Raw genomic sequence first — 10,165 nt, forward strand, 5'->3', positions numbered from 1 at the left:
TCCATAAAGAAATCACAACAATAAATAGTGATGTCTTGCACAAAAATAATGTTCACACTTGATATGGTTATCAATTGAACGTGTGTTTGTTTTCATGCTTCTTCCTTTTGGGTGGATTCACAGAAGGTTTTTGAAAACAACACCGTACTAACAGAGATTGACGTGTCACTCACTTCACATAATTAACTCGACTAATATCTTAGCAAATTATTACATCCACAAAACCCTCCTTTTATGTGTTTTAAAACATATTTGACGATCAATTGAAATCTTAAAACTCAAAACTTAGAAATTGGCAAAAATGATTCGGTTATTTGCACATTTCGAATGTATAAAAGGTTTTTGTTCTTGTTGTTCTTCTTTCCTTTTCCTGCATTTTATCATTTGTTGTAAAATTGCATTTATATTTATATTTCTTTATACTGTGAAGTAGAACAAGTAACCCTGTATGCATTGAATATTTTCAATAAAGTTGAAGAAAAAAAAAAGAAAAAGAAAAGAAGCGTTTTTCACCTCAGACCTTCAGAATAAAAGCAAACACATATTGAAATGCTTTTAATGTACGGCGCGGCGATGCACAATTTAATCTTTATACCTACTGAATGGCAGCACATATTAATTAGATTAAAACAATGGATTAAAATAAAAAAAAATCACGCATCACTTGTTACTGTAGAGTCTAATCAGCTGGTGAAGTTTTCTTTTTTCATTCAATTGACATACGCGGAGAGGGCGCTCTTATCCTGAAGGGCACGGACAGGAAGTGTCAGCGTAGTTCCTGCTGGCGGAGTAAAACCTGGTGGCACCTCTCCGGCGCACCAGCCTGCGCGTATCCAACGGTGCGACGGCCCCCTCTCGACGACAGCCAACAACACCAACAGTTGACAGGAAAGTTGACCCTGGAGCTATAAAGTAAGACAAAACTACACAACACATTAACGACGCAACTACGCGGTTCACAAAGTCACTTCTTCTTCTGTCCTGGTGACGGTTTGACTACCTAGCTAGCTAGTAGCCACTTAACGTCTCCCTTTTTTTTTTCTCCACGTTAGCCGCCGAACAACACGGGCTGCGACGCTGGGGGGGCATGGCTGGGGGGCATGGCAGGGGGGCATGGCAGGGTTTAATAGCAGCCGCTTCATCCGAAGGGACGCATGATAACGGCAGGTGTAAACTACGTGGACCGCACAGTCACGCAAGAGGCGGGTGAAATGAGCCTTGAACTCTGCTCTGTACTGATAATGTAGCAAGCTGGAAATGTCGCTCATTCCAGTCCAGTGTCTCCTACCTTGTTGTTATGAAAGCAAGTTCAACAGGAGAGTCATTTGCACTAGCTACCTCTCTGAAGTGTGTGCGTGGGTCGTGAGCTAGACTACTAATACTGCATTGCTACAGATGGAACTTTTTGGCCCGTGAATAGCAGTTCCACCAGAGAGACTTTTTTTTTGGATACACTGAGGCTTCAAAAGAGGTCAAATTATCCAATAAGATTTCAGTATTTCAGTGTAGCAGAACCATCTCTGTTGTTCCTCTTCATATCCCATTAATCATGTTATGATGCCTCAGATTTATTTTGTGACCCCCCCCCCCCCCCCCCCAGATTGAGAGCCACTGGGCTGCACTACCCGACCGCATAGAAAGTCGTTAAAAGTGGCCCCACCCCAAACAGCTACAAGAGTAAAATGCTACTTAACCATTGTTGCACCAGTATTAAAAAAATCACTGCAATTCCTGCCGAAGGAGTACTTTTACTTTTGATACTTTAAGTACAATTTGCTGATAATACCTCCTGTGGGATCTTGAATTAAAGACCTTTTTTTTTTTTTTTAAATGTGAGTGTTTTTACATTGTTGGTCTGAACGGTTCTTCCCCTTTTTGTTTCTTCCCAGAGAGAGCAAAGCGCCTCGTGTCCCCCGCAGGAACCCCCTTCAGTCTGAACGCAAGATGATGGCTGACCATGACGTGGCTGACCTTCCCAGCGGCCCGCTGGACATCTACAGGAAAAAAGCCTCTTTCGACTGGAAGGAAATGCTCCTCTTCCTGGACGGAGAGGAAGTGCTGGCATTCAAGGTAGCTCTCTGTGGTTCGGACATATAGAATCAATGTATTTGTGATGTTCTAATCAGAGTATTTGCCCTGTGTCACGTTAACGTTCCTCTACATATCCCGTAAGTTTTCTCCTCTTTTCTGTGCTGCAGCGACATGTGTTCAAGACACTGGAGAACGATCCTCTGTTCGCCCGTCGGCCCGGTCAAGACATCCCCGTCGAGAAGATGAGAGAGCTGACCTTCCTCAGGTTGGTGACACGCGCAGAGAGTTTCAGCTTTCAGCTCGGTTGAGTCGCTTTGCCGCCAGCTATCGCTTCATGCGTCGTGTCCTTCCGCAGGGTGAAGCAGCTCTTCCGCTACGACTTCCTGACGAAAGACGAGTCGATGTCCAACCCCTGGAAGACTGTGGTCCTCAACGATTGTCTCGGCATGTATGACTGGGCCGTCGGGGCCAAGTACTTTCTCCACAGAGGGGTGAGTGTGGTCGGTTCTTTAAGCTCAGAGCGCCACTTAAAGGGCGACGTCTCAGAGCTGCTAGCATGGCTGCCGACTCTATGTGCCAACCTATGACCTGTTAAGTTGTCACTCTTTCACCCACCCCACACTTTTTATTTGTCGGTGTGTAATGACCGTCGCAGCGTCACATTTTAGCCGTTGTCCCGTTCCGGTGAAAAAGAGGCTGAAAACGTCTTCTCTTTCAGATGTTTGCAGCGACTGTTGCCAACTCGGGGTCGGGGAGACACAGCAGATATGTTGAAGACGCGGAAGACATGACGGTGAGAGTTCAACGCAGGCGGCCTCAACAATGCAATGCAATGATTTCTTTTTTATTTGATGACCATGATGCAGGTGTGATGTTGGCACTCTCCTGACCAAGGGTTTGCGACTGCATGTGTCTATTTGTAGACCTATGGGTGCTTTGCACTGACTGAGCTGAGCCACGGCAGCAACACCAGAGCCATGAGGACCACAGCGACATATGACCCCTCTTCCCAGGTCAGCACCATTTTCCAGTGGTTCTCAACTTATGTCTCCTTGAAACAAAGTTATGTCGTCTTGCAACCCCTCATCACAGGCGGAGGCCTGTTTTAAAACTTTTAGGGGGCTAAAGATTCACAAGGGGAAAGCACAAATTCGGAAAAACATCGTCCGTCTTTATGTACAGTCTGTGTCTTCACCGGATAAATCGAGTGAAAACAGTGACTTTGTTCTCTGCAGGAGTTTGTAATAAACTCTCCGGACTTTGAGGCCGCCAAGTTCTGGGTGGGGAACCTGGGTAAGACTGCGACCCACGCTGTGGTGTTCGCGCAGCTCCACACACCTGACCAGGTGTGCCACGGCCTGCACTCCTTCATCGTCCCGGTAAGACTTTTGACCTTCGACACCTGACCAAGTTCCAGCTGGTTACGTTGGCGGGTGCCGTTATCTGTCACGTCTGGAGTGCAGTGTGACAATGAACTCGTTCAAAACTGAAAAGGTAACATTTTCTGGAGCAGTCTTTGGAGCGTTTGAAACGTTTACAAGATAATCACTTTAAAAAGAACACTTTTTTTTTGCTCGTGAAATGTTCCCTAATAGTTGCAGTTGCAGTTCAAGTGTGAGGTATGAAAGCAGCTGAAATGTAATCACTGAAAGCAGGTGAACATCCAGCAAATCTGTAACCGCTGTGCTGCAGGTGAGAGATCCCAGAACCCTGCTGGCTCTGCCTGGTGTGCTGGTTGGAGACATGGGCAAGAAGCTGGGCCAGAATGGACTGGATAACGGGTAGGTGGCAGCAGAGGACGGCTCTGTACGCGTCAACATGCATGTTGCATTTAGAAATGTATACCGCAAGAAAACACAAGCCAATGCAGAAAAGGCGTTGCATGCTCGTGAGACAGTGGAAGTGAAATCCGGAGGGGGGGGGGGTGGGGGTCTTGCCATGGATCTTTAAGTGAATTAACAGTACATTGGAGGATCAAACTTGCATACTTATGTTTCTAGTTCAGGATAGCTCAAGATTTAACCATGTTAAAATTTGACGTGTTGTGGTTTCAACCGTCCTACATACACAACACAACAGAGGTTCTGGGGGTCCCGACCCTCATCGGGGGTCGCCAAAGCTCCACTGAGTGGATCGTGAATCTCTTTTCCTTGTGTGTGTGTGTATATACTCTGTAAAAAAAGGGGTCCCTTTTAAGGAAAAGGTTGGGAACCACTACGATACACCATACTCTGGTCATGGAAATGACCTTCAGTGCCTCAGTTGAGCCACTAGATGGAGCCAAATAGTCATATTCCTGACTCTAATGACCTGTGTAGAAACTGTATTGCAATTCAAGATTCAACATAATGGCTTCTAATGTTCTGACGATAGAGATGATGTGTCGTCTCTGGCACGCATGTAGGACTTTATTCATATATTTTAATAAAGTATCAGTGGACAAAGTGGGCGATGAATGTTTGATCCACTTATGAGATAGTGTGTGCAGTTGTTAACAGTATCAACAACACCCAGTGTCTTTGTAACCAAACATCTGACTGCTTACATGCCCCTTCCCCCCCGTCAGGTTTGCTTTGTTCCATAATGTGAGGATCCCTCGGGAGAATCTGCTGAATAAGACTGGAGATGTTACTCCTGACGGCCGCTACGTTACCCCATTCAAGGTCAGTAAGATTCACCACTGGTGGCCAAAGAAAACACAACACAGAGGCATTTAATGCACCACTTCCCGTTAAATTAAAGCTTAAACAGATTTAAAATGGGCTCTCAGGGGCCAGAGAGAGAGAGAGAGATGCTAATGACAACCAGGCCTGGAAAATTCCTCTGATACCCCATGAGAGGTGTAAATTGCAAGGACAGTCCAAAGTGTACCACAAAGCCGGCAGTTAGATTGCCATGGCAACCTGTGCTGCTCTTTAATTGGGTTTCTCACATCTCTCCTCTCCTCTAGGACCCCAATAAGCGCTTCGGGGCGTCTCTGGGCGCCCTGTCAGGCGGCAGGGTGTCCATCACCAGGATGGCTGTCGTCAACCTGAAGCTGGCTCTGACTGTGGCCGTCCGCTTCTCGGCCACCAGGAGACAGTTTGGACCCAAAGACACGGAGGAGATTCCTGTTTTGGAGTACCAGCTACAGGTCAGGGTGGATTTTGAAAGCAAAAGGCACCTCCTCAAAGTTGCAGGGCCACATCGTTTTTATGTCGTTTCAGCAATGGCGCCTGATCCCGTACCTGGCTGCAGCGTATGCCCTCGAACACTTCACCAAATCCATCTTCATGAACTTTGTCGAGTTCCAGATCGGTCAGATCATGAGGGACAAGAGTGACAGACAAGTGAGTAAAGACGGGGGTGCGTTTTATACATAAATATCAGAGAGACGAACCCTTGAACAAACGTCAGCGTGATACGAGCGACCTGAAATGGCCGAAACCAGCTTTTGGGGAAAAACTGTATTTTATGTGCACTTATGTGTAGTTTGGCCCATCCACTAACATGGAGGGGGCGGGGTCTATGACCACCTTCATAAACAGTCTATGGTCTACGCCCAGAGTCCTCGTACCGCAGGCAGTAGTCTTATATGTCCGTTGCTTGTCCAGGCAGAGATGGGCAGGGAGATCCATGCCATAGGCTGCGCCAGTAAACCACTGGGCTCGTGGACCGCTCAGAGGGGAATCCAGGAGTGCAGGGAGGCCTGTGGTGGACATGGATACCTGGCCAGTCAGTCTCAAACATACAGATACTCATATAAACACACACACACACACACACAATCAGAGACCTAACTGCCTCAGTTTTCTCTCTCTCTCTCTCGCAGTGAACCGGCTGGGTAATCTGCGCGATGACAACGATCCAAACTGCACATACGAAGGGGACAACAACGTCTTGCTGCAACAGACCAGCAACTACCTGCTCAGCTGGCTCCACGCCAAACAATGCGGTCAGTCCCCTGTGCGCTGGGGGATGGTCACGAGGTTTTGTCGTCGTCACTCACGGGGGGGAGTGAGGGCGAACTGAACTAGCAGAATACGCAGGATTCAGAAACACGACGGCGAATAGCATCGAGGGGTGAGCGCGGGAACCCGGGTTGATCTCCTGAAGTTTCAGCTGCTGGTGTGGTCTGGTTTCAGATGGCGCGCGGATCGAGTCTCCCCTTCACACCGTGGACTTCCTGGACGATTTCCACAAGATCCTGCAAAGCAAGTTCACAGCGGCGACGGCGGACGAGTGCGCGGACCCTGCAGGTATCCCCAAAGCTTCCCCAGGATAAAACTAGGATTCCCTGGAAAGAGCCAGTGATTTCACAGTCCGTTGAAATACAAACACCCTGTCCCAGATCAGTAGATTTTCTACTTTCTACCAATTGATTGGCAATTATACAGTATTCATTTTCAATTCAATTTATATAGCCCCAAATCATACCAAAAGCCCCCCCCCCCCCCCCCCCCCCCCCCATTGCCATTGTCCTGTATTGTGTAAGTGTGCTCTCTCAGTTCACCCTAGTGAGTGTCCTCCTTGTTTACCGTAATCAGTGCCGCTGGCAGCCTACAAGTGGCTGGTGTGTTTCCTGCTGCAAGAGAGCCAGAAGAGGCTGGACCAGCAGAGGGCCTTGGTAAAGGACGACTTTGAGGCTCGTAACAACAGCCAGGTAAGATGCACACACACACACACACACACACACACACACACACAGACACTGTGGCCTTTTGGGACCCTTTTTGTTCTCGTTTCGCAAACTGGCATTCAGGAGATGACAATTCGATGATAACACACCGCCACCAAGCAGCTGCTGTGCCCGATTCTGTCCCCCCCGAGGACCTGAACAAGCTTTTCAGAGGAACGGCTGAACGGTCTCCAATCCCGTGGTTTGTCACGGACGGTTTCACATAAGATTCACGTGGCCAGATGGAAAGCTGCGTTCAGTTTTTACATATTTCCGTGGATTATTTTGACCGGAAGCTGTAAATGATGGCCTGTTTCTGAGCACCGCCGCGTCTTCTCCCCCCCCCCCCCCCCCCCGCGTTGATGTGTCTGAGGCCGCTGAGAATCTCACTAAGCTTATAATTACGAGCGTGTTCTTGCACCCTCCCTTAGGGGTTTTGGCCAATAACCTCCACTTCTTCAGGTGCAAATCAGGGTCACGCCCAAGCAGCGTGAGTGTATCTCATCAGAACTGCTGAACAAAAGAGAGACGCCAGAGTCCTTGGCTGCCGTCATCTGGCTTGTGTTATTTATGTCGCTGACGCGGGCTGGAGGTTACAGTGTCAAGACGTGTGTGTGTGTGTGTGTTGTGGTTCCGGGAAATGCGTGTGTCACTGGCTTTGGTAATTGAAATTGGCTTGTTTTTGTGAGCATAAATATGACGCGCGCCTGCTAAATGATGCTCGTTGGAGCAGCTCAGCGGCCTCCAGAGAATTAGGCGCTCAGTGTGTCGTATCGCTTTTACAGTTACACACAAAGACCTTGGGCGTGTGTGTGTGTGTGTGTGTGTGTGTGTGTGTGTGTGTGTGTGTGTGTGTGTGTGTGTGTGTTTTAGGTGTACTACTGCCGTTCCCTGGCCATGGCCTACATCGAACACGACTGCCTCCAGAGGTTTCATGACCTGGCGACTGATCCGGACACTCCGGCTGGTCTCAGACCTCTCTTAAGCAAGCTGTGTGCCCTGTATGGGCTGTGGAGCCTCAGCAGCCACATGGCCACACTGTACCAGGGTATGTGCTGTACTCTTTATGTGCTGCGTGCATAAACCGAGATAAACACATTGCACCTTTTGTGTCGATATCTGCTGCAACCTCGTTTTGCTCCCGCACAGGTAACTACTGGAGCGGCGGGAAGCCCGCGGAGCTGGTCCAGATGACCATTCTCGCCCTCTGCACCCAGGTACAGAGAGCGTCTCCGTGTCTTTCTGTCGGTCTCGCTCCTCGAATGTCCACCCCCCCCCCCCCGCGCCCTGATCTGCTCTGTCTCTTTGTGTGTCTCTCCTCCAGCTGAAGGATGACGCGGTCGCCCTGGTGGACGTCCTCGCACCCACCGATTTCATTCTCAACTCGCCCATCGGCAGTGCTGATGGACAGGTAAAGACATGCCGACACTTAACTAGCCTCATTATACCTCGCAAGTGGCGGCTGTCATGTCATGCTGTTGACAGGCGACGGGGGGGGGGGGGGGGGCTCTTAGACATTATCATATGCGTATGTACATTTATTCTAATGGCTTTTGTAGGCTCAATAAGTAGATGAAGTATGGCATTAATTAGTCTACATATAAAAAGAAATAGACGAAATGTACAATAAATGACTGTATTCTAGGGAAGTTGGGGGGGGGGGATCTCTAGTTTTAGATAAATAAAATATTCTAATTAAATGATGAATTATTCTCAACGTTTAATGCCAAATGAGCTGATAATGAGTGTCAATTGTAAATAAGTTGTTGTTTGTCTGCACACAAACCAAACACTCATCACAGTGACTCAGTAATAAACCATATAGCCCCCCCCCCCCGCCCTCCGAGGCAGATTTTAGTCAGTCAGGTTAAGTCTCATTACTGGAACAGAAGAGCCTTGGCTGCCGTCTCCCCCTCTTCCAGGAAAAAAATCACACACACACACAGCGTTGTGTTAAGGGGAGGGGGGGGGGGGGTCATAAATTGTGTTTGGCAGTTGTTGATGATGACCCTCTCTGCGCTGTCTGAGAACTTCCCGTCTTTCATAAGAAAGCTAACAAACTAATGTGTGTCATGCCTGAGAAATGAAGACGTCGCGCAGACTGACTCTGTGTCAGCTTCAAGGGGCTGCTCTGTTTTATGCAGTATATTAAAGAAAGCTGCGAATACCGCCGACTTCCATTCTGTCTCGCCGTCGCTGCGTCCTGAACTCGGGCGCCGCCCTTGACGACCGCGATTGCTTTAAAGAAATACAAACAAGCCAAAGCGCTGTGAGCCCCTCTCCAGAATCTCCCATCAACCCAGGTGACCTGAAACACAACCACGTAAAACTAAGTTCCTACCAAAGTGAGGTTCGGAGCCACAGTTCACCAGATCTGTTTGGGTTGTTTGTCCGGAGTCGTTCGGCCACGAGTCTCTCTCTGCCTCCTCTCGCGGTTTGACGCAGACCCAGCATGTTTGATTTGATCGCAGGTTTTTGATGTTTGGTTGGACAGGAAGTGATGACGACGACGGTTTAGATCATTCGGGGTAGGAAACGCCTTCGTGTCGAAACATGGCACGAAGATGTCCGCCCCACTCCATAACCAGAGGGTCACAGGTTCAGTCAACGGGGGTGCGGGAGTAGAATGGGTTACAAGAAACAGAAGACTGGAAATGAACACCGACGACTCTCTCCTTGTTTCTCCTTCGTGCAGATTTACAAGAACCTGTGGTCAACGGTGATGCAGGGCAGCCGGGTGCTGGAGCGGCCGTCCTGGTGGAAAGACTTCTGCTCAGACAAGCCCGCGGTCGGGTCCCTCCGTCCAAAACTCTAGAGCCCAGACAAACGCTCAGCCACAACCCTGGACATGTTCCTGGAGTGTCCAAATTCTAGGTGTAAAAAATGTGTGTGCCTTAAAAAAAAAAAAGAAATCCTACTTACTTGCCAAATAACCCCATACAAACACTGCACCACAATTATTCTAAGGGTCCAAAGTCTTATATACAAGTGGTTAATATATAGGGACTAGTAAAGGAGTGATTCTGGGCTAAATCAAAAGCCCTGGAATCCCTTAGAACCCTCCAAATCCTGCACGCTTAGGAAGTCTGGATGAACTCAAGAACCCTTGAACCTCAGCGCAGTTAGACTGATGGACGCTGCCTCGTGCACAGTGAACACACCTAGAAACCTTGGACCTGCAAGATGCGATCGCAGACAAACCCGTCCAACTGAACTTAAATTGCAGGGATTCTGGCACAGCATGCCCTTGATAGAAGGGCCGCAAATTTCAAATAGTGAATAGACTATCTTAAGATTTTTAGATTTTTAGATTTCTTGTATTTCATCACTGACTGCTGTGAAATGTGCAATATGTGGGATGTAATGTTTTAAATGACGCTGAAAATGGTGTTGTACTGTAGATAATGTACAGTACCGTATAAACCCTGTAAAGATAATGACGTAATCACAGTGCCTTGATATATATATATATATATA

General features: G+C 48.1%; 1 protein-coding gene across 4 annotated transcripts; it reads left to right on the forward strand.

The window, feature by feature from the left end:
* The first annotated feature begins 834 nt into the window (after nt 1-834).
* acox3 (acyl-CoA oxidase 3, pristanoyl) lies at nt 835-10,165 on the forward strand. 4 transcript variants are annotated; one of them, XM_070929687.1, is made up of 19 exons: nt 835-912; nt 1,890-2,070; nt 2,199-2,296; nt 2,387-2,522; nt 2,750-2,824; nt 2,955-3,044; nt 3,267-3,410; nt 3,724-3,812; nt 4,598-4,694; nt 4,982-5,164; nt 5,238-5,360; nt 5,625-5,745; nt 5,843-5,965; nt 6,156-6,269; nt 6,558-6,673; nt 7,562-7,736; nt 7,838-7,905; nt 8,013-8,099; nt 9,384-10,165. In XM_070929687.1, exons 2-19 carry the CDS (start codon nt 1,945-1,947, stop codon nt 9,501-9,503), a joined length of 2,085 nt encoding a protein of 694 aa, XP_070785788.1. In that variant the 5' UTR covers nt 835-912; nt 1,890-1,944; the 3' UTR covers nt 9,504-10,165. The 4 variants fall into 4 exon arrangements, with proteins under 4 accessions (XP_070785788.1, XP_070785785.1, XP_070785786.1 ...); XM_070929684.1 differs by lacking the exon at nt 835-912 and having other exon boundaries at nt 1,896-2,070; nt 2,387-2,453; XM_070929685.1 differs by lacking the exons at nt 835-912; nt 8,013-8,099 and having other exon boundaries at nt 1,896-2,070.

The sequence above is a fragment of the Enoplosus armatus genome, chromosome 23 (assembly GCF_043641665.1).
Source record: "Enoplosus armatus isolate fEnoArm2 chromosome 23, fEnoArm2.hap1, whole genome shotgun sequence".
Taxonomy (NCBI): Eukaryota; Metazoa; Chordata; class Actinopteri; order Centrarchiformes; family Enoplosidae; genus Enoplosus; species Enoplosus armatus.